This window comes from Colletotrichum karsti, assembly GCF_011947395.1.
Source record: "Colletotrichum karsti strain CkLH20 chromosome Unknown Scaffold2, whole genome shotgun sequence".
Lineage (NCBI taxonomy): Eukaryota > Fungi > Ascomycota > Sordariomycetes > Glomerellales > Glomerellaceae > Colletotrichum > Colletotrichum karsti.
Window position 1 is genome coordinate 689,349 of NW_024065902.1, and position 22,511 is coordinate 711,859.

Consider the following 22,511-nt stretch of genomic DNA (forward strand, 5'->3'; position numbering starts at 1 on the left):
GCTCCCCGCTGCGCGAACCCAATTCCTTCGACCTTCGCATTCTTCTTCCAAAATGCGCGGCACTCTCATCTTCGCGGGCTCTTCATGCCCAGCCCTCACTTCTCAAATATGTGGGAACTTGGGCATGACTCCCGCTGACGCGGAGCTTACCCAATTTTCAAATGTAAGCTGAAGTGCGATCTTTTGGTTCTTTTGGTTCCCTCCCGAACACACAAACTTTGCTGCCGTCGACACCAACGGCGGGGAGTGGGAGAGGGTCGCTTCTTGTGTCGCGGCTCCTCTCCTGCTACTGCCTTGATTGGATCAATTCCAAACTTGTTTGGACGCCCTGTTGAGGCTGACCCGTCAAAAAGGGCGAGACGAGCGTGCGAATCTTGACTAGCGTCCGAGAGAAGGATGTCTTCGTCGTGCAATCCGGAAGCCCCAACGTCAACGACACCATCATGGAGTTGTTGATCATGATCTCGGCCTGCAAGGGCGGCTCCTCGAACAAGATCACTGGTATGATTACCCATCGCTCGACTGAATCCTTCACGCAGCACACCGCTAACAATGCCTGTCTTAGCTGTTCTGCCGTACTTCCCCTACAGCCGGCAGTCGAAGAAGAAGTCCCACCGCGGCGCAATCACCGCGAGGATGCTTGCAAACCTCCTCGCTGTTGCTGGCGTTAAGCACGTTATCACCGTGGACCTCCACGCTTCCCAGATGCAGGGCTTCTTCAAGTGCCCCGTCGACAACCTCCACGCCGAGCCCTTGATCGCGAGATGGATTCGTCACAACGTTCCCAATTGGAAGGAGGCTATTGTCGTGTCCAAGAATGCCGGCGGTACCAAGCGTGTGACATCGCTTGCGGACGCGCTGAAGCTGAACTTTGGCATGGTTACTACCGAGAAGAAGCGTGGTATCAACATGACCTCGAGCATGATCATGCATCATCTCGACGGTATCGACCGCGAGCCGGTTTTGGAGAGCAGCCGCACCGCCCCGGCTCCTAGACCTTCTACGCCCCCTCCCAATGGCCGTGCTGGTAGAATCAGGACCAATGCTCAGGGATCTCCTCAGCACACTGATCCCCCGCGCTCCCATCCTCGCACGATGGATGAGCGGCCTACAACACCCACCCAGACCAAGCCCCATGAGGGACCTGTCGATGACGAGGAAGGCGACACGGAGTATGATGACCGTCGCGCCCACGAGGTCACTCACGGTCGATTGGTCCAAGGTCACATTGTGGACGACGACTATCCATCGCCGGCTACTTCGACCGCGGGCGGCAGTGTCCGCGACGACGACCCCATGACTGCCTCTCAGGCATCTTCCTTCTTCGCTCCCCAGCCACATGCTCTAGGCGGCTCCGGCGACGCTGTTCCCGAGTCGGACGAAGAGGACGAGGTTCTCAAGGACCCCAAGGTCGAGCACATGATCACGCTGGTCGGCGACGTTAAGAACAGAACTGTCTTCATCGTGGATGACATGATCGACAAGCCTGGTTCATGGATCGCCGCGGCTGAGACTGTGGTCAAGAAGGGTCGCGCCAAGAAGGTCTACTGCATGGCTACCCACGGTGTCTTCGGCGGCGACTGTCTCGAGCAGATGCAGAAATGCGAGTGCATTGACACCATCCTCGTGACCAACAGCTTCCCGATTCCCGAGGACCAGGCGAAGCGCACCCCCAAGCTCGTCGTTCTGGACCTCTCCTTCCTCCTCGCCGAAGCTATTCGCCGTAACCACTACGGCGAGTCGATCTCTCCCCTGTACCAGCACATCCTGGACTGAGTCTCGCACAAAGCACATAGGCCGGAATTTTTGTTTTGCAGATTATCGCTTTAACACGTTTCCTTACTTGCTTTCTCTTACGAGAACTGGACTCTGGATTATGTTTTCCTCTGGGTCCAGCTCTGTGTGGCATACATCGGGGGGGACTGGCATTCAAGCGCGGCGTTCTGGGCGGCGGCACGACAAAGTGGAAAAGCCAGAATGGCGGCACTACAGATGACCTGGAATGGTCAGTATTGCTTCTACATGGTCAGTATTAGACATGAATGATGATTTTTGATGCCTCAACCGACCGCTGTCTTTGATGGTGTGTGTCTGCAAACTGATATTTTCCTTTCCTTTTCTTTCCCTTCACACCCCCCAACGATGCTGTCTTCTGGACAGCAAGGGCTATCTTTATCCCAGAAGAAGTCCTTAACGGAGCGTTGGTAGATTGACTCGATTAAAAGAAGACGCCTCGCTCAGTTTGCCTTTTGGCACTCACCACCTCCGGGATGGATGGGCGAGGGGTAAGAAAAACCTTCGAACATGTTTCCAAGTGATGTCTTGACAACTGCCAATCCAAGTTACAATCAGCTAGGCGGGGGTGTTCAGTGTTTGTCAGTTTTACTTTTATCTGATCTCGGTGATCATAGCCAGAGTAGTAATACAATAGTCTCGTCAGCAACTTCTTCCATCCCCCGAACGTCGTGACATCGTCCGCACAAGAGCAAACCCTCCGGTATGTCCACCGTAACACGCCGTCCTCTTTTCTCACGTAGAAAACAAGCTAGAGTACACCCGTACACCGTTCCTTTTTTTATCCCCATTTTCTCACGCCACGAGATTCCTTCCCCTTGCACCTTCACTCCACAGGCTTCGTTCAAAACAACTCCCACCCGTGAATCTCATCCAACAGCTGCAGATAGGTGCCCTTCTCGCCCTCCTCCTTGACCGCTGCGACGTCCTGCAGCAGCTCCTCGCCAAAGTTGCCCGTACCGGCCGCCTTAATGATGCGCCAGGCGCGCCTGAACTCGTCGCGGATGGAGACGATGCCGTTGTGCGTCACGGTGCGGGCTACGTTGTGGTCGAGCTCGAAGGGGTCCTCGATCGCGAAGAGGTACCGGTGGCGGACCTCCTTCACCTCGCCGTTCTTGTGAGAGCCCGCCGCTGCTGCGGTGGCGTTGGGCTTACTGCCGCCGACGGTGGGCGAGGCAGCTTCCTGTGCCGCGTCCGCGGCGCCAGCTGTCGGCGTAGGCGGGTCGACGGGGGACTTGAGGGCGAACTGTGCGGCGGGAGAAGGGGTCTCGGCGCTCGGGGAGTTGACGGCGTTGGGGCGGTACTCGATGACCGTCTTGGCGCCTGTCCAGCCCTTCTCCGACTTGGAGAGGAGGCCACCCGGGGTGCGGATGCTGAGAACGTCGCGGCCCCAGTCGTAGCCCCGGCCGGGGTAGGTGCTCATGTTGCCGTTCTGGGCGTAGTACTCGAAGAATCCGCGCAGGAGGTGGCCGATGCTCTCGCGGTTGCCGTTGAGCTGGTTCATCTGCGCCAGGCGGCGGATCTCGGCCTCGTCGCGCCAGAAGCCGACGTAGCGGCCGCGGCACATGATTGCGTCGTCGTTGATCGCCGGTGACACGCCCTCCGGAGGGGGAGGGGGGCCGAGTGCTTGGAGGTTGGGGCAGACGAAGGGCTGGACTACGTTGACGAGGTAGTGGAGCATCATCAGGACGTAGCCGTAGCTGCTGAGGGTGCCGCGGTAGGGGGTGTTGATGCCGCGTACCTTGGCCCAGTGTTTGATGAAGAGGACAAGGGGCCGGACGCGAGGGTCGGTGTGGGAGTAGCAGCGTAGGAGGAGGGTGTTTTGGAGAGCAAGATGGGCGGAGAAGTTGATGTCGCACTGGACGCCGACGCCGGACTTGGGAAACTCGAGCTTGTCGCGGTAGGGATCGCGGGGTTGATTGACGGACATCTTGGCGGGGTCCTTGATATCACGCATGCGCTTGATGATCTCGATGTTTTCCTTCGTGACGGGGATGACGTAGTCGTAGTGAGGGTCTTCGGCGTTGCTCTTGCGCATGGGGCCGCGGAGGATGAAGATGTATTCCCGTATGTCCTTCTCGAGGGCGCTCTCGTAAAGCTTGTGCTCGAGGGCCTTCTCCAGCTCTGATGCGAGTTGCAGACTCTTGTGACGGCGAGTGACGGCCAGAATGCTCGGGTTCGCTGGAATTTGGCCAATGAATTCTTTGACGTCGGCGCGGATGCTGTTAGTCCATATTCCGGCTGTGTACTTGTCGACAATCAGCTGCTGGGCGGCCAACAGACTGTCCGCATCTCGAGGTCGTAGCTGGGACACTATCCTCTGGGCTCTGGTATGGTATGAACCAGCAGCCTCGTGCTGGCTTTGTTCAAGGGTGAGCAGCTGAGCAACTGGGAGCTTCTTGAGCTTCTCGAGGAGCAGCTGTACCTGCTTCGTGTACGTCAGTGGCTCGATGCCAAAATGCCCTTGGTCTTGGAGCGCCTTCCACTGAGAGATGAGCATTCGGCTGGCGCCCTCCGTGTCCTCTGGACCCACGACAACGACGTTCTTCTGGTCCTCGCAGAGCATGACAATCCTTTCGCCTTCCATCTGTGCGTACACCCCTGCCAACGCGCGGTAGTTCGGGACGTTGGGAAGTGGCTTGAAGGACAAGGAAAGATATTTCGATAGCCTGTCCTTCAGCTCACCATTCTGAAGACCATGGAAGAACCCCTCACACACATTGGTGAGCAGCACATAGTCCTCCTGCGAGAGTTCGCGACAGTTTGAAACGGTAACATCGCGGCCCCCAAGTTGTCTCAACTTTCGCTTTGCTAAGTTATAGTAAGCGGGAAGTGACATGTTGGCGGACTGGCGAAGATTCAGCGCCTTCGCCTCATTGGAGCTGGGCAGTGAAGGGGAAGAAACTTCCGACTTGTGGGCAGCAGGGTCATCCGTTGAGTCATCGGTGGTCTCCTTTCCATGTGCGACCTCGCCGTCGGCGTGCTCGTCCTCATCAGCTCCATCGGCATGTTCGGCGTCATCGATGCCCTTCTCCCACTTCTCTCGCTCTTCCAATAGATCCATTCGCAGTCTATCGGGTGGGTTTTGGCACAGCTTGATGATGGGCACTCTGGTGCGAGTGAGCAGACGGGCGCCGAGGCCGAGCTCCAGGAACGCCTTCTCGATGATTCTGGGGATCGGCGAGCCGGCAGCATCTGGTTGAGGCTGTGACAGAGGCGATACGAGGCCGAGGTCCATGTCGGATGCTTTTGTAGCGAAACCCGAGGAAAGACTGCCGAAGCACTTCAGCTCCACTGACTGGGGAGGAAAGTTCTGGACGTTGTTTTCTTTCTGTTCATACTCGGAGACGGCGAGCTGACAGACCTGCTCAATTTGAAGGCGGAACTTTTCCTTCTCGAGGATGTCATCACGCTCGATCTCCGCCCCGGCAACAAGTGTGCCGCATAATCCTTCCAGGTAGACTGATTGGTTTTCCAACTCCTCGGGGCGAACCTGGTAGTGGGAGCCCCGAGGGCTATAGAGTAGGCCATGGGGATTGCGAGGGTATCTGGGTGATTTATTGTCTTGGCGTCCAAATTGATGTTGTTCATTATGGTGTCGCGAGGTATCGACATTTCCGGGATGGCGGGGTCCGGTATGCCTAGGCGTGTGAGGTTGAACACCGCCGTACTGGCTTTGCGCTTGTCCCTGGCCATGGTAAGGCGGGCCGTGGTGAGGTCTGCCTCCACTATGATGAAGTGAAGGTTGATGGGGTGAATGGCTTGGGGATCCGGAGAATGGTCTTCCGTAGTTGGCAGGCGGCGAAGGTCTAGGGTCGATGGGGATAGATAGCTGAGCGTTCATCTGGCGTCTTTGAGCTTGGTTTGGACGCTTCCTGGATACCTTTGGAGAGCCGGGTAGCTTTCCGTCCGCCGAGGGCAGAGCTGAAGGGTTGTCATTGGCGGCAATTGACACAGAGGCAGCATCGCCAGGGAGAGGCGCAGCCGTTCGCGGGGTCTCCGAAGGTTGAGCTTGGCTGGTTCCAGGCGGCGCATTGGTGAGGATCAGGTTTCGCAGGCGGTCCTCGAGGCCATTTTGACCGACGGGTTGGCCTCGTCCAGGCCGTCCTTCACTACTTTGCATGGCGACTGTTGGTTCGCGTTGTTGATCCCATGCGACGTAGTTTTAAGTTGCCAGAACTTGGCGATGATGAGGTTGCTGTGGGGTCTGAATGAGCTTCAGGTTTCTGCGATTGCATCGTACCTAAGGGCGGGTGAGAATTTACCTGGTCAAGGACTCCTGGGGAACATGGCCGAGCACGAGCGTTATATTGGGAGATTCTGCTCAGAATTGACGACAGAGAAGACCGAATCACGGGCTAGAATCCAGTTTCCGAATGCTGATCACCTCAATCACGTTAAAGTAGTGTAAATCCGGAGTTGAAGTGAAAGTTGTACGTGGGGAAGGTACCTCCCTTGATGAGGGGCTACAGTACTGGAAGCGAGAGACACTGTGCCAACGGCGCTTGGGCCGGCCACTTTCTACTGTGCGAAGGCAGAATTGGGTCTGCTGTGTTTACATTTAAAACTCCTTCCCAGACGGCATTCAACTTCAATTGAGGTGAAATGAAAAAATAATTTAGTCAGAAGGCCGTTAGCGACGGATTCCCGAAGTGCGGCGCAAAAGAGCGATTCATCTTGTGTACCGGCTCATGCTATTTATTCCCTCTTATTTAAGGTTAAGTATAGTCAAAGGGTAGGTTTGATTTTTCATGAGAGTAAGTCCCAAGGCTGAAGTGTGAGTTTACTTCTATAGAGAAGCTATGAAATTGACTTCCAGCCAGTGAGTATCAAGACACCTCGATGTCTTCAAGATGTATTTGATTTCTGACTTGCGTCTTCCCTCGGTATGACGTCCTGGTGAGGCTAGTCCATTCTAAATGCGGCTGTTTGGTGGATCCATCCATAATTGCCAGGCACTGTGAGCCACCCGCCAAGGAGATCAAGGTACTCCAAGCCAAAATTTGCCAGTCTGGTACAACGACTCCCAGCTTTTCTGCAAGCTCCCGACCCAGAGCTGCCTGCCTGCGCCGTCTTACCTTACGCTGTACGCCTAATTCCTGAGGTAGGCGCGCTCGTTGGCTTTGGTAACCTGCCTTCCGCAACCACTTTCTCGTCTCTGCTGCGCTCTTTGTCATCACCCTCATCGTTCGCTCTTCACGACAACAGCTTTTTCCATCTTACAGTCAGCTGTTACAAGAACGAATCGAACAGAGATACAAAAATAATTCACGGGAATCGACATCGACGGTTTGAACGCGATCGCGCCAGCTTCTCACGGTTTGCGCCGCCAACGAAGCTGCCAGCGGCATCACGCTATTTAGGCACCCTCAGCATCGGATCAAACCCATTGTCTCTAGCCAAGTCGCGAGAATACTGCGACGTCGTCAATTCCTTCGCATCGATCAATTGTCTTGCTCCGCATTAGCCGATCGCACAGCTTTCAAGCTGGTGGCCCTCGGCTGACAAGATGAGCGCGCCTCCGCCCGGTATGCCTAACGGCCAGAATCCCACCGGCCAGCCTCGCCCTCCCCCAATGAAGCGACGACCTCGCGGAGATCCTCTCGTTGCTCGAAAACGCCCTGGACAGCCACGACCTGCTGCTGCGCGGCCCGCACCGAACACTCTGCAGACCGCCGCAGGCGCTCGACCATCCCCCGGCGCGTCTGCCCACCACGGCCTCCAACGCCCCGAAACCGAGGAGGATATCAAGATACGGAGAGCGGCTAATGGTGGTTGGCTCGATCCTCCACCTACTAATGTTAGGGAGTACAAGATCGTCACAACGAAGAAGGCACTGAAGGATGGCATCCGTCACCACATCATGAAGCTTTCTTCCTCCAAGGCCGACCTTGAGCAGAAAGGCATTGATCCGACAAATCAGGACGAGTTCACTAGACCTGTAACTCTCCAACGACGCGATCCTCGCCAACCCCCGCCCGGCCGAGAAGTCAAGCAGGAAGCCCCGGAGCCTATGCCAGTGGATGAGAAGGAGGCAGAGAGGTTGGCCCAGATGAAGGCTGAACGTGAAGCCGTTCGTGCCGTCGAGATAGCCAAGAGTGCTCCGAGTCTCAAGGATCCCAGTGCCGACAAGAAGCCAAAGCCGAAGAAGAAGGAAGAGGACGTTCAGTTCCATCGTGCTCCCAGGTCAGAGAAGGAGAAGAAGCAGCAGGAGTTGAGATATGAGGAAGCTCTACCCTGGCATCTCGAGGATGCTGATGGCAAGAATGTCTGGGTTGGATCCTACGTCGCCCCTTTGTCTGAGACGACGGTTGCTTTTGTCGCTACTAGGGACGGAAAGTTTTCCGCGGTACCGTTGGAGAAGTGGTACAAGTTCACAGCAAAGCCACACTTCAATACCATGAGGCTTGAAGAAGCGGAAGCGCTCATGAGCAAGAAGACAGATATCGGCCGATGGTACATGCGTGACAAACAAAAGAAGACAGAGCAAGACGAGTGGGAAGCTACCAGACATGCACTCTATGGTCCCGCTAGAATCAAGACAGAGTCCAGCACCTTCCGAGCTGCCTCGCGAGAGGAGAAGATGGACCATGACCAGATTGACATGGAGGGCGACGAGTTCCAGGATGACGACGAGGCTCCAGGATTGGAGGCTGATAACGACGAGGATTTCAAGGAGGCGACTGATCGCATTCGCCGCGACCAACTTGGCGCCAACCTATTTGGTGAAGCCGACGAGCAGAGAGTTCAGAAGGAATTAGAAGAAGAGAGAAAGGCCGAAGAGGAACGCCGAAAGGAGGGTAAAAAGACCACCAAGGCTCTCATCAAGAGAGAAAAGGAGACAATCTACCAATCCGACTCCAGCGGCTATGATCCCTTCGAATCATCCTCGGTAAGTTTAGCTGGCACACCATCGTGTCATTGACTAACAGCGTTTCAGAGCGAGGACGACTCCGATGAGGAGAAGAAGGATGACGAAAACAAGGACAAAGAGAAGGGAGACGAAAAGGGAGACTCGAAAGACAAGAATGCTTCGGGTGTATCCTCCAAGGGTGATACAACACCATCTGGCCGAAACAAGCACACGGATGCCCTTAAGAAGGGCAAGTCGTTGAAGCGTCCAGGCTCTCCCAACCTGTCCGAGTCTAGTGGAAACGAGTCTTCCCGTAAGAAGATTAAGAAGCATGCTGCTGCATCAGTGCAGCAAAGCCGGTCTTCAACTCCTTCGTCGCAAGGACCCGCCGGCCAGAAGAGCAACCTCGGCAAGGGTGTGATGAGTGACGGCGAAGCAACGGCAGGAGAAATGTCCGACGGCCAACCGAGGAAGAAGAAGATCAAGCTTGTCGGCAGTGGAGCCAGAGGAACACCCGTCGGTTCCAGGGCCGGTAGTCCTGTGCCCGCCGCGCCGGGTAAGCGTTCACCTAACCACCGCTCCCAAGAATACTTACTGATCTCTCATCGCAGGCTCAAAACCTGGTTCACCCATTCCCGAAGGATCACCGCGTGCCGGGTCTCCTGGAGCCGGCCCAATCGAGCCTGCGGAGATCATTGCTGCTCTCCCTGACCTTCCGAACGGTATCACCATCGGTAATCTTATGCGGAAGTTTGCTGGGCGTATTGGAGACGGTCCAGGCCAAATGGATCGCAAGGAATGGATTAAGCTTGTCAGAGAAAACTGCGCCTATGGACCGGACAAGGTCCTCCGTCGCAGAGCCTAGGAGACATATCCTCGTATCAGGCTTTGGAAAATAGACAACATCCTACAGTAGCAACCTACATCTTGGGCTGTTGCGAAAATCAAGCGCATCGTGTAGAGGAGCTTCCTCATCGCGACAACTTTTGGTCGAGGTTTGGCGGCTATACGGCAACGCTGTACGGCAGGTTCTCGACGTTATCTTTCCTCTCGAGTTTAACGGCAGGGTTCGAGACGGCTTGCTGTTGTACCTTGGGCCTCGAGATACGAGACCATTCACGACAGAATTGCCAGTCTGGTTGGATTATCCCAGACGGTACTTGCTGGAGAAGGACGGGTTAACACTTATGGGGAGGGCGGTGGCATGGTGCCGAATATGGCACACCTTTCTAGTAGACGTACATTCCGCCTCTGCTGTAATAGATTAACGAGGCCTGCGGTCCAACGCTTGATTCTTTAGCTGCCGCATCCGTGATCGGTGATCGCGTCTGTTCTTTCCGGTCTATTTTGCACTTAATGTCAGGTAACCTGTGTAAATCGACCGAATTAAGTTGAATTATTGTGGCAGATACGCCTATGGCACATGAATCTGCGGAGGTATTGCTTTGCAACCTCTAGCCTCGAGATGGTCCGGAGATGTTCAAGACAACACAGGCAAGGCGAGGGCTTGGGCACTATGACACCTTTGACGTAGTTTTTCTGTATAGGCCTTGACCAGGTATCGCTAAGAAAAGTAAAATGCAGCCCGCATGGATTATTCGTCCATTTGCCATTCATAAGTCAGGCCCTTGTTCCGCTCCTTGCGGTTCAGAGCCCTGAACCTCTCCCCTTCAAAGCCATTACTCCTATCCACGCCATCCCACCTGTAGCCCGGCCGAATTCCGTACCGATTCGGCTCCGCAGCACCACTGTATATAGGCCTCTTCTTGCCCTTCTTCCCTTTCGCGCCTCCCGAAGTCTTCTCAGTCACAAATTGTGCCATAGGATCGTTCCACCTCTCCTTCTCCTTCAGCTCCCGATTCATCTCCTCATCGTCCGCCGTGCGCGCAAAGTTCATGAGCTTCGCGTCCTCAAGCGCCTCCCTCCTCTTGCGCGCCTGCTCGAGCTGCACATCGCCCTTTGGCGCAAGCTTCGCCAATCTCTCCTTCTCCTCTGCTTCGGCAGCCAACTTGCGCGCTTCGGCACGCTTCATCGACACGTCCACCCGCCGTCCCGTGGCGTCGCGGTATACCGTCTCCTGCTCCTTGCCAGACTTCCGTAGCTTCGCGAACTCGGCCTCTTCCGCCTGCTGCCGCCGCTTCAGCTGCGCCGCTACCGACGCGGCGCTCTGCAGGCCCGCGTGCGTCCCGTCGCTCATCTTGACCACACCCGCCGCGTCATTATCGTTGCCGCCCTCCACCACCGGCATCTCGTCGTCTGCGCGCGCGGCCGCGGCGTTTTCTGCGGCTGCCGAGGCGAGAATCGCGTCTGCCGCCGCGGTGTCGTCGTCTGGTTTTGAAGAGCTTCCGCCGCCGACGGATTTCCAGTTTGATTTTTTCGTGCGGCGGAACTCGGCCGACTTGGCGCCGGATACGAGCATGGGCGAGTCTTCATCGTCGTCGTTTTGTGTCGACTTGCCCCAGTTGTCGTCGTCGTCCGCGATGATCAGGCCTTGGTTTTCGGTGGCGGCCTTGCGCTTGCGCTTTTTGGTTGGCTTGGGATCTGCTACCAAGTAGTGCGTGGCGAGATATGATGATAGGTCGGAAGGCATTTTCGCAGTTAGTGCTAAGGAACGAACGAAGGCAGTTGGGGGTATCTTCAGAAGCTGGTAGGAAATGTTCTTGAAAGTTGCATTGCCTATTATCAGCCTGGAAGCTTGCCGATATCATTCTACGTACGTCTTGGACGCACGGGCCAGGCGACCAGAAAAGCAGGGGCCGTGGGACGACAAGGGTCCCCCCACTCCCTCCACGAATAGACGTGCATGTGACGGGGCGCTAGTCAATTATCGGAGGATCGAATGTCTCCCGCGCCGAACCTGACAATGACGGCCTGGAAGTAATTTGGATTGCTGGCAGCTTGTAGCGCAACTTGATTGTGGCCTCGTGATGGAACAGTGTCTGTACGTTCTTGCGACCGCACTTTTTGCGAAAACCGAATGACTGCTAACCCACGGCAAAGTCACAGACTGATCCGCCCAGGCCTTCGTTTCCGCGATCCATCCGCGCAAGCCCCCTAATGATTACGTCGCCCGAAGCCACTCGACGAGACTACAAGATTTAGTCTAGAGCCGCAACTTCCAACGTCCCTCCTCCCCAACCCACGATAGCACAGCGAGAACCACACTCAATACACACTCGAGAAGTCCGAGCCGGAAAGGGTTATCAGTCGTCCCCTCGACTGATATACCTCGGACCGCCCCTCTTTCCCCAATGCAGTCCCCGGACAACGATGCGTCGCCAACCGAGTCGATCCAGGCGCTGCCGATGGCCGCCTCCACCGTGAGGCTGCCTAAGAGGCAGTCTGTCCCCGAGGGCCACCCTCTGTCGCAGTCCGAAGTCAGCTTGCCGCACCGCCGGTCCCACCCCTCGGCCGCGCCGCTGTTCGCCTCGACCCTGACCCCTCCGGGTTCGCGGTCCGGATCGCCCATGGGACGGGGCTCGCCGGCCCGCAGCACCATGTCCGGATCGGTCTTCGGCGGACCCGCGGGCAGATCTCTGATTGATCTCTCTTCCGACAGCCCCGGCGACCCGCGGAATCTGCTCGTCAAGGCGTACGTGCCGCATGTTGCGATCTACACCTCCAAGGACACCGAAGAGCTGGCGAGGGAGAAGGGTTTCAAGAACGGTCTTTGGGAGTTACTCAGGCCGTTTGGAGAGCAGGTCAACGGCAAGGTTACGATTAGAGACAGCAACGGCGCCAGCAGGACGTGGGAGGACTACTCTATTCGGTTCGTCAAGTTCGGAGATAACATCGACTCGCCGGACGGCGCGAAGAATGAGAAGGCCTCGCTAGGATCCTCGCTGAAGTCGAGAAACACACTGGAAGACGTCGAAGCCGTGGTTGATCGCCATCTGTCCTACGCCGAAGACTCGTTCATGCACACCCCGCACCACGGCGCCTTAACAAGACAAGGACTGGACATTGAGGCAACCTCGCCCTACTACTCACTGTACCTGCGCAGGTTACTTTCGGGTATCCCGGTAACGCCGCACGAGACATTTGCGCATCCGGTGGCATGCGTCATCGCAATCAGTTCCAGAAGCCCTGCGCCGATTGAAGATCTTAGGAAGTTGTATAACGACACGAGCTCAGGCGAGAACAAGCTCCCTGTCTGGGTTGATGGGGACTACCTTCGGTACTACGTTCTGGTTCACGACGAAGAACGCGACGATATAACGCGATCACTTGCTCTCTTTGACCAGATGAAGCGCCACCTTGGCCTCCACTGCCACTTACTCCGATTACGAAGCACGCAGAGCGCCGAGACCGACGACGACAGTATACCGCTCCCCCGCAGCGACTGGATGTCTGCGGCCGAAGAACTTGTGGACATTCAGCACAGCGAAGACCAGGAAGACTTCGAGGACCCAACCAGATACATCTTTGAGTCGGATGCCACGGCAATCCGGACGTTTGTGAGAGAAATGGTGACGCAGTCCATCCTTCCTACTATGGAGCGGCACGTATCGCTCTGGAACGATCAGGTAGCTTCTCGCAGGAGAGGTATCACAGGCAGATTTATGAGCATATCCAGAAAATGGGGAGGTTTTGGCAGCAGCTCAAGATCATCAGTGGTCGGAGGTAGCAGCTCATCTAGCACCTACGACCCGTCAGGTTTCTACCGGCCAGATGCGTCGGAAGCAATCATGCGGAAGCTGGCCGACTTCGCTTTCATGCTGAGGGATTACAAACTGGCACAGTCGACATACGACCTGCTGAGATCCGACTTCAGCGACGCCAAAGCGTGGAAATACCACGCCGCTGCGAACGAAATGGCTGCTGTCAGTCTTCTCATCATGCCACAAAACCTCAGTTCCAAGTCCCGCGCGGAGACGATTGATCAGATGCTCGAAGCGGCCTTCTACTCCTACCAGACACGATGCAGCGCTCCCTTCGGCGCACTGCGTTCTCTTACCTTGGGCATCGAGCTTTTGCGCCTCAGGGGCGGGAGCAGCGTCGACGATGCAGTGCGATGGGGCATCCGCCTCCTGGATTCCAAGATCCTAGGTCCCATTGGCGACGCCCTGATGAAGGAGCGCCTCGCGGTGTGCTACGCCGCGAAACCGGGCGTCGGCTCCGGCTCCTGGGGTCACCGCAAGCGCAAGTCGGCGATGTGGTGTGTCCTCGCCGGCGAGTCCTGGCTCCTTCAGCAAAAGTACATCCAGTCCCAACGCTGCCTGAACGAGGCCGGTCAGATCTGGTCAGATCTGCCGCACGAGAACGGCATCTCGAGATTCAACCTTGCCAACGACTTCGTGATGGGCCTGCAGCAACAGCTTGATGAGCGGCTCGAGGCTGCGGAAGACGGAGGCGACGCTTCGATGTTGCAGGAGGAAGAGGTCCTCGTGGACGAGGAGAGCGAGGCGCTGGATTTGAGGTCGAGGAGGGCGAGCATGATGGGTAGAGCGATGCCGCCAGCTGCGAACCTCGAGACTGCGCCGTTGCATCAGGCCAACTCGAACGAGGACGACGTCGGGCCTGGTTCTGTACAAAACGATTTCGGATAAAGACACGATTGGGATAAGGATGGCGCTGGATGACTCGTAGACGCGGTTTATGAAGCGGTTTAATAGCATTTACACCGTTTTTATGAAGCCATGTCCCCTAAGTGACCTTTTTTTGTCCTGATGATCATTCGCGTCGCACAGCATGATGTCGGTCGAGTATGTACGTACCCGCCGCCAGGGTCCCTGGGATTTTCCCAGTGATCTCACCGGCAACCGATAGGGGGAAGGTACCGCTGGAAGAGCACCGATAAGGCGCCACCCCACCCTCCCGCCAACAACGGAAGCTCAACGAGCAACCTCGAAAGATCACGGGCAATTTTCTTCTTTCAATCTCATAGAAGCCACGTCCTGTTCCTGCCCGTCTCTCGAATCCCCAGGGACAGCCCGCGACTATAGTCCCGTAACTCAACGACCACGGAACCTTCCACCGCGTAAAGAGCTACACTTGTGCCGTTCGTCGGTGCCATCTAGCGACGATGGGGGACTTGGTAGACTTCCTTGTGGAACATGACCAGAACTTCCGCAAGTTCGTTCATCCCCACGATGTTCTGATGCTACAGTAGCCTGGGTCAAAGTTGGCTAACACCACTCCTCATCACAGAGCCCGACTGCCCGCCCTGTACTCCGACTTCCGTCCCCAACGAACCCTCAACCCAGATGGCTTCCAGGCCAACGTGAGCGCATGGCGACAGGCCCTCGCCCGCGCAGCTTGGGAAGGCAGGATAGCGTCGCAGGTCTCTGCACCAAACCTCCTGGTCGTCAACGTCGACGAGCAGCTCGTCCGCTCCCTCGAAAGCAAACAGTTCGGTCGGCCACTCGCCCTCGGCACCGTCGTCAGGGAGGCCGTCAACGACAAAGACCTCTACCCCCTCAAAGAATTCCTCGCCGCCAAGGACAGCATATACGCGAAGACGTGGTCGCAAGTCCCGTGGAGCGTGGTGTCTTGGGCGGCCGGGCAGCTCGGGTTCGGAGGGAAGTCAACCTCCGGCGAGGATAAGCTGCCCAAGGGCCAGTTTGTGGTGATCAAGAACGTCGAGACAACTGCGAAGGGCCTTGCGGAGAAGGTCAGCTCTGCGGATGCCCGGTTCGATAGGACGTACACCAAGTCGCATTTCCAGAAGACATTTGCGGATAGTTTGGTGGAGCACAGGAGGTTATCAGACACGGACGTCGACATTCTATTGGTTTTCTTGTCGCGGGATAAGGGCCTTGTGGTCTACGATGGCAAGGTCGTCAAGATCAAGGGTTCAGGGCCCGAGGAGGACGAGTCTTCTATAACGGAGGAGGACGCCGCCGTCTCGTCCCTAAAAGAGCTGATCGAAGACATGAAGAACCAAACGGCTCTCCTCTCAACGCGCATCGATGAGCTCACGGTGACCGCGAAGGAGGCCGTTGCGAAGAAGAACAAGGTGGCTGCTATGGCGGCCCTGAAGTCCAAGAAGCTCGCCGAGAACTCCCTGCAGACGCGCTTCGCGACGCTCGGCCAGCTCGAGGACGTCGCATCGAGGATCCAGCAGGCGCGCGACCAGGTGCAGCTCGTCAAGGTCATGGAAGCGAGCGCGGGTGCGCTCAAGGGGCTCAACGAGAAGGTTGGCGGGGCGGACCGCGTCGGCGACGTGGTTGCCTCGTTGCGGGAGCAGATGGGCGAGGTCGACGAGGTCGGCGACATCATTGCGGACGCCAACGCGGCGCCTGCGGATGAGGTCGAGGTCGATGACGAGCTGGCGGAGATGGAGCGCGAGGAGAGGGAGAAGGAGGAGGCTCTCGAGAAGGCGAAGAGAGAGAAAGAGGCGGCCTTGGAGAAGGCGAAGAGGGAGAGGGAGGAGGCCAAGGAGACCGAGGAGATGGAGAAGAGGTTGGAAGCGGAGATGCAGGGACTGAAGGCGCCTGTCACGGAGCCCGAGGAAGGAGCGAAGACGCCTTCGAAAGAGACGGCGGAGAGTTTGGAGAAGTTGGAGTTGGAAGAGAGGCCTCAGCCACAAGCAGCGTAACGATCACGAGCAGCCTCCAGTTCCAGTGTATTAGCTACGGTGTTCAAGGTAGACCACGGCGTTTGGTAGTTCTGTGCATTCATGTTCCGGGGTATATTAATGAAGCGCCGTCTGATGATGGTATTAATGAGCAATATGTTCACCTCGCTTCACCTCGCTTCCTGACTATTTTCCGCGCCAAGTTCCACCGGGGGTATCTGCTCTGAAAAGCCGTCCTGCAAGTAGTAAGTCGCCGAAGGAGGTTGCGGCTGCGCTACCATCTCAACCTCCCCCACCGAGTTGGGATCGTGATGTCCCTGGATTCCATCTGTATGCGCCGTATTCTCCTTCTCCTGCACCTGGGCCTCTGTGTTGTCTATCGATGGCTCTGTTAGGTCGACCATAGCGACCTCGACTCCTGGCCCCTCGATAGCTCCAGACCCAACGGTCCCAGAGCCTTCTCTTGACCCGTCGCCCGTCTCCTCCTCCGTCTTCGGTTTTGCCTGCCGTCTGCTCTTGCGCGCATTCGCAATTAGGTCCTTGAACGAGGTATCGTGTTTCGCCGCCCAAGCCGCCCCATCAAACTCCTTGTCCTTGACCGCAGCCCCAGGTCGCGCGGCGAACATAGGGGCTTTGGCACCCTGCGTGCGCTCCCACACGTCGAGGTCATGCAGCAGCTCCGCACGACGTTTAGGGCGCGCGGAATCGCAGTTGGCGTTCCAGAGGGTCACCCACTCCTTATGACGCTTCTCCAGCTGCTGTCGCGTGCCGTTTGTCGAGAGGCCGAGGTCCGACATCCTCTTGCGGAGGGCGACGTCCTTGAGCATGGAGTAGGCTATAGCCGGGAGGCGCTCGGGGGCCGGGGTCTGTCGCGGCGCGCCCCGGGCGGGGGCGGAGGTCTGAGGGGTCGGTGTTCGGCTTGAGCTGGCGCGAGAGGGTTGTGTTTGGGTTCCCGGGCAGGTGTCAAGGTGGCGGAAGACTTGTGATTCCTTCATGCGGGTGTTACAGATTGGACAGGGGACGAGGCCGTCTTCTGGAGCTGGCGGATTGTTAGGAGAATAACAAACAACGTCGGGGAGATAGAGGACTTACTGAAGGTTGCGTCGTCTCCCTCATCTTCTACATCGTCTTCTCTGTGCTCGGAGACGAAGTCTTCTTCTTGATATACCGTAGCCGCAGCCTGTCCGGCCCGCGTCTTGCTGAGTCTCGCTGAACTCCTGAGTCGTTTCGCGTCTGGTTGCTGCTCGCCCGCCGCAGATTCCTCCTCGGCCAACTTCCTCTTAGGCGACGATCCTCCCACGGCAGATCGCCCCGCTGTCCTGGCGAATTCCAATGTTGTTTTCCTCGCCTTCACAAAAGACTCGACGATTTCCTCCATGGCCCAATTACTCCTCAACTTCAACTCTTGGTCCGAGGCACGGCACAGGGGGCACTTGCCGTCGTTGGAGAGGGCACGACGGATGCATAGCGAGCAGAAGGTATGACAACATGACGTGAGCATGGGCGTCTTGAAAAAGTCCTTGCAGACCTGGCATCGTAGGGCGGCCTCGACGGCAGAGAGGCCTGGGAGAGGCGTCGAGAGCCAGTCCGTCGAGTCGGGCACGTCTTCGAAGTTGTCGACCATTGGGGCGCTTGCGGTTGCCGGTCGTCGAGTCGCGAGGTTGTGCTGAAGGTTTCGAAGAGTTACCAGGGGTTCTTGCTGCAATAAACTTCGTTCTAAGACCCCAATGTTCCACACGCAAACCAGATTCGAGGCGACTTGGAGAGAACGAAGGGTCTGACCAGAGGACCATTGGCAAGTTTTCCGAGGACGATCAAGTCGCGTTAAGTGGCGGCACGCGCTCAGGTCAGGGATCTGTGGAGGTTGCAGGGGGGTGTATTTCAGTGGATAACGTCACCAATAGCGCTAGCTTTAGTGGCTGACGAGGGAGTGTGCGTAGAAAATCAATTAAGGGAAGGTCCCCTTACGCGTCTACACTTTTCTGGACGCGTCTTGCCTACGCCTTTGTCCCTCTTCCTGCATAGAAGGTGGAAGGTATCGTAATAATTTCAATTTGATCGAAACGACGACCCTACCTCTTTTATTGCCACATTCTCACCACTGGACGTTTTTCTCATCTTCAGGAGCCCAAAATGGATGAGTACAAGAAGTATCTGGCGGATCAGATCCTCAGCGAGGAGAAGATTGTAAGTATTGACCCTTCATCACGATGGACGATACTGACGGTCAAATTAGGTGACGTATCGCAGCCTTAGCAGGGCCTTGAAAATTCACGTCAACACTGCGAAAGGGTTGGTCTCTTCGGCTTCACCGCGAGTTGCAATCACTCACCTCTAACAGCATGCTCTATGAGTTCCATCGCTCTCAAAATGCTGCGCGCCCTGGCACCATCCATGCCACCTACTTGATCTACGGCACCCAGAAGGTAGCCAAGGTTCAGGAAGATGGCGACGTTGAGATGACCAGTTCTCCTCCCGAAGTCGAACCCCTTTCTGAAGAGGTCGTCACCCATTCTTTGACCTTTGTCCCTGGCGACCGTTTGAAGGGTAAGAAGGGTTCCATTTGAGTATAATTGGACCCAAGCTAACGATCGTCCTAGAGGTGTTGGCGACGTATGAGGAGGTCTCTTCATTTCATATCTACAGCCTCGCTCGCCATCCCACTAGGGTAAGCTAGAAGATTCAATCACGGCCGCAAATGTTGACATGTTGTCAGGAGCCACAAATGCTGGCAGATGTGTCCCAGCAAATTCGGGAGCAGACCGGTGACGACAGCATCTCTATGATGGAGGCCTACGGCTCGATCACAAATCCCAACGTTCGGAGGCGCGACCGCAAAGGCAAGCCGCCCGTCGCTGCGGCTGCTACGCCGGCGGCCAAGCCTGTCAAGAAGGAGCCCGCAAATGTGGCATCCAAACCCGCCGCCGAACCAAAGGCAGAAGATGTCAAGAAGGAGATTGGCAAGAAGGAGGCTAAGCCCGCGGCCAAGGAGTCGCCGTTCTCGACGGCCGCCAGCAAGAAGGGCTCAGCACCTCCCACGTTGAAGAAGAGTGGATCCTCGGGCATCATGGGATCCTTCGCGAAAGCTGCAGCAAAGGCCGCGAGCAAGCCGAAGGAGGCACCGAAGAAGGAGGAACCTGTCAACGATTCCCCTGCGCTGTCTGACGATGGCGAGGACGACGACGACGACATTCCGGCTGCTAAGCCTTCCACGGACGGAAGAAGATCAAGAAAGGAGCGCGAAGCTGATCTGAAGCGCATGATGGAAGAAGAAAGCGAAGAGGAGCCTGAGGAGAAGGAGAAGGAGCCTGAAGACGAGCCTATGGAGGAGGCACCGGAGCCCGAGCCCGAGACCAAGAAGGAGCCGGAGCCGTCAGAAGTCGTCGCTAGCAGCGGTGATGGCCGGCGACGCGGTAAGCGGAAGGTGATGAAGAAGAAGCAGATCATGGACGAGCAGGGTTATTTGGGTACGTTTTTCTTCATCATCGACATATTCACGCATGTGCTAACCATGAGGTATTAGTCACAACCCAAGAGGCTGTCTGGGAAGAGTTCTCTGAAGATGAAGCTCCCCCTAAGCCGGCTGCCAAGCCCAAGCCTTCAACAGCCCCGAGTTCGGGCAGTCAGACCAAGTCCAAGAAGCCGGCGCCGAAGGGACAAGGAAACATTATGTCGTTCTTCTCCAAGAAGTAATCAAGAGTGTTATAGGTCATCTGGAGGGAAGCATCCATCACAGCCACAGAAAAATGCAGGAAGGTTATAACAGTGATCTGTGCGACCTCCTATTGCTTTCGGATGGTGGACAGTGTGCCATCAAAGCGAATGGTATTTCAAGTGACAAAGCAGGATTTACAAAGGGCGTTGACATCAAGCACTGAGAAACATGCATACTTGTCTCTGAGAATTATCAACATTGATGTAACATTTATTCCAGCTGGGCTTGATGCGGTGATGAATGGCAGTTGTTCTTCGGTCATGAGATGTCAGTGATGACCTAGTCGGTCCCCGGCGCATGGGTCAACATGCCCGGTTTCTTACCTGGAATTTGTTTATCTACATCCCAGCAAGAAACGAAACCGTGTTTTACTCGTGCCGGCCGGAGCATTTCAGACGGCAGATCGGACAGCAACGGCACGGCGGTGCCCCGCGCAAACCCCCGCAGTGGGTCCTTCGCTGTTAATGCCGGGCGCTAAGGCGCGCATCCCCGGTCAGAGCTGCTGCAAGGGACCACACCACACCTAGTGACGAGATCCCCCCAAGCGCAAGCGCAGCGGACACCTGGCTCACTGTGTCGTGGTACTGGACCCAGTTTCCTGTTTCCGTCCCGTCAACGCCAAAACCTCCCGGACACGAACCCTTCCATTCCGACTACACTCTTTCTAGAGGTTGTTGAAGATACCCATGCGGACATAGACCCGTTCGTTTCTTTCCTACCTGCCTCCTTTGGCCTCGTAGTCATGTCTCTTCGCACGGTTGTCGAAGTGCTGCTGCCGCTCGCAGGGCTCCTCGTCGGCCACGCCCGCGCGGCGCAAGAACCTCTCACCGGCGAGGAACGCGGCGCATGCCCTAATTATGAGCAATACGCTACTCATCCCCAGTAGGTCGCTCGCGTTCAAATCGAATCACACTGCGACTGCGGCCCGTTACTGACTCCTTGGTATCTAGTAAACCCCTAAGCGAAGGGCCCCTTGGTCTTCCTTACCAACGACCCGACCCACGATGCCGTACCTTTCATTCCGAGGCGATCGAGAAGGTCATCAAGGATGTCACATCCCGGATGAAGGACCCTGACCTGGCCAGGCTCTTCGAGAACGCATTCCCCTCGACAACCGACACAACCATCAAGTTCCACACGGACGGGACGGACACTAGATTTGTCGACCTGAACGGCCGCAGTCTGCGCGACGAGGGCAAGTGGGAGGGCCCGCAGTCTTTCGTCATCACGGGAGACATCATAGCCGAGTGGCTGCGCGACAGCACAAACCAGTTGTCTCCTTACCAGGCGCTGGCAAAGAAGGATCCGGCCATCTTCAAGCTGATCCTCGGCGCCATCAACACACAGTCCGAGTATGTCATCGAGTCGCCGTACTGCAACGCCTTCCAGCCGCCGCCGATCGCGGACCTGCAGCCGAGTCATAACGGGCAAGATGATACCGTACATCCCATCTACGAGCCCTCGTTCGTGTTTGAATGCAAGTACGAACTGGACTCTCTTGCGCACTTTCTGGCTTTGGGCAACGACTTTTACGAGCACACCGATTCGAAGGATTTCCTCACGCCGAGATGGTACCTTGCGCTCGAGACCCTGCTCGATGTTCTGGAGCAGCAGTCCCGCTCGACTTTTGATCCCGAGACTGGCCGCTACCAGAAGAATGAGTACACCTTCCAGCGTAAGACGGACGCCGGCACCGAGACCTTGAACCTGAAGGGCATCGGCAACCCATTGAACAATGGCACCGGCCTAGTGAGGTCCGCTTTCCGCCCCAGTGACGATGCTACCATTCTGGGCTTCTTTATCCCGGCCAACGCCATGATGGCTGTAGAGTTGAAGCGTACAGCTGAAATCCTGAAAGCTGCCGGTAAAGGCGTCCTGGCGCAGACTGTGGATAAGTGGAGCCAGACCATCACGGATGGTATCTGGGAACACGGCGTTGTAAAACACAAGAAGTACGGCGACGTCTTTGCGTATGAGGTGGATGGCTATGGCTCGTCTATCATGATGGATGATGCCAACTACCCGTCCCTCCTCGCGTTGCCCCTAATGGGCTTCCTGCCGCCCGAGGACAGGACGTACCAAAACACGAGAAGGATGCTTTTGGAGAAGACTGGGAACCCATACTACCTCGATGGCCGGGCTTTCCACGGTATTGGAGGTAGGTAATTCTTACGTGGAGTCCGTAGTCGCATGCTGACCTTTGCCCAGGACCTCATATTGGTCTGTCCAATGCTTGGCCCATGAGCTTGTTGATCCAGGCGCAAACATCCGAGAACGATGCTGAGATCACGGAATGCCTGGACCTCGTCCTGCGCTCCGCCCGTTTGGGATTGGTTCATGAGAGTGTCGACGTTAACCACATCACTTCTTACACCAGAAGCTGGTTTGCATGTAAGTTGTGAATGTAGCCCATCTTTTAGGTATGATACTAACAGCTTCTCCAGGGGCCAACGGTGTTTTTGCTGAAACAATCTTGGACATTGCGAAACGGAAGCCTCATTTGATCTTCACTGACGCGAAGCCTTACCACGTTTGATTGTAATGGTGACGGTTCTTAACCGTGAGAAACGCGCAACATGTTTTGCTGGGTTGCATTGTAGGATTGACGGATGAGAATTGGGCATAGCGAC

General features: G+C 56.4%; 9 protein-coding genes across 9 annotated transcripts; 6 read left to right on the top strand and 3 right to left on the bottom strand.

Moving 5' to 3' along the window:
* Positions 1-52: 52 nt before the first annotated feature.
* Positions 53-1,776, top strand: CkaCkLH20_00752 (ribose-phosphate diphosphokinase; the record flags this gene model as incomplete). The annotated part of the gene is made up of 3 exons (XM_038883472.1): positions 53-163; positions 354-501; positions 566-1,776. 3 exons carry the CDS (start codon positions 53-55, stop codon positions 1,774-1,776), a joined length of 1,470 nt encoding a protein of 489 aa, XP_038751067.1.
* An 862-nt stretch (positions 1,777-2,638) lies between these two features.
* Positions 2,639-5,917, bottom strand: CkaCkLH20_00753 (uncharacterized protein; the record flags this gene model as incomplete). Its single annotated transcript, XM_038883473.1, has 1 exon — positions 2,639-5,917. One exon carries the CDS (start codon positions 5,915-5,917, stop codon positions 2,639-2,641), a length of 3,279 nt encoding a protein of 1,092 aa, XP_038751068.1.
* A 1,386-nt stretch (positions 5,918-7,303) lies between these two features.
* Positions 7,304-9,512, top strand: CkaCkLH20_00754 (transcription initiation factor IIF subunit alpha; the record flags this gene model as incomplete). Its single annotated transcript, XM_038883474.1, has 3 exons — positions 7,304-8,686; positions 8,735-9,203; positions 9,259-9,512. The coding sequence occupies 3 exons, from the start codon at positions 7,304-7,306 to the stop codon at positions 9,510-9,512; spliced, it is 2,106 nt and encodes a 701-aa protein (XP_038751069.1).
* Positions 9,513-10,241: 729 nt separating this feature from the next.
* On the bottom strand, positions 10,242-11,237 carry CkaCkLH20_00755 (uncharacterized protein; the record flags this gene model as incomplete). The annotated part of the gene is made up of 1 exon (XM_038883475.1): positions 10,242-11,237. One exon carries the CDS (start codon positions 11,235-11,237, stop codon positions 10,242-10,244), a length of 996 nt encoding a protein of 331 aa, XP_038751070.1.
* Positions 11,238-11,898: 661 nt separating this feature from the next.
* Positions 11,899-14,196, top strand: CkaCkLH20_00756 (uncharacterized protein; the record flags this gene model as incomplete). Its single annotated transcript, XM_038883476.1, has 1 exon — positions 11,899-14,196. The coding sequence occupies one exon, from the start codon at positions 11,899-11,901 to the stop codon at positions 14,194-14,196; it is 2,298 nt and encodes a 765-aa protein (XP_038751071.1).
* A 608-nt stretch (positions 14,197-14,804) lies between these two features.
* CkaCkLH20_00757 (snf7 family protein) lies at positions 14,805-16,187 on the top strand (the record flags this gene model as incomplete). The annotated part of the gene is made up of 1 exon (XM_038883477.1): positions 14,805-16,187. The coding sequence occupies one exon, from the start codon at positions 14,805-14,807 to the stop codon at positions 16,185-16,187; it is 1,383 nt and encodes a 460-aa protein (XP_038751072.1).
* Positions 16,188-16,336: 149 nt separating this feature from the next.
* CkaCkLH20_00758 (DNA repair protein rad18) lies at positions 16,337-17,790 on the bottom strand (the record flags this gene model as incomplete). The annotated part of the gene is made up of 2 exons (XM_038883478.1): positions 16,337-17,205; positions 17,259-17,790. 2 exons carry the CDS (start codon positions 17,788-17,790, stop codon positions 16,337-16,339), a joined length of 1,401 nt encoding a protein of 466 aa, XP_038751073.1.
* A 509-nt stretch (positions 17,791-18,299) lies between these two features.
* Positions 18,300-19,859, top strand: CkaCkLH20_00759 (DNA polymerase subunit cdc27; the record flags this gene model as incomplete). The annotated part of the gene is made up of 6 exons (XM_038883479.1): positions 18,300-18,353; positions 18,403-18,458; positions 18,508-18,713; positions 18,767-18,834; positions 18,883-19,633; positions 19,690-19,859. The coding sequence occupies 6 exons, from the start codon at positions 18,300-18,302 to the stop codon at positions 19,857-19,859; spliced, it is 1,305 nt and encodes a 434-aa protein (XP_038751074.1).
* Positions 19,860-20,623: 764 nt separating this feature from the next.
* CkaCkLH20_00760 (duf1237 domain protein) lies at positions 20,624-22,417 on the top strand (the record flags this gene model as incomplete). Its single annotated transcript, XM_038883480.1, has 4 exons — positions 20,624-20,763; positions 20,832-22,039; positions 22,090-22,272; positions 22,326-22,417. 4 exons carry the CDS (start codon positions 20,624-20,626, stop codon positions 22,415-22,417), a joined length of 1,623 nt encoding a protein of 540 aa, XP_038751075.1.
* Between the last annotated feature and the right edge of the window lie 94 nt (positions 22,418-22,511).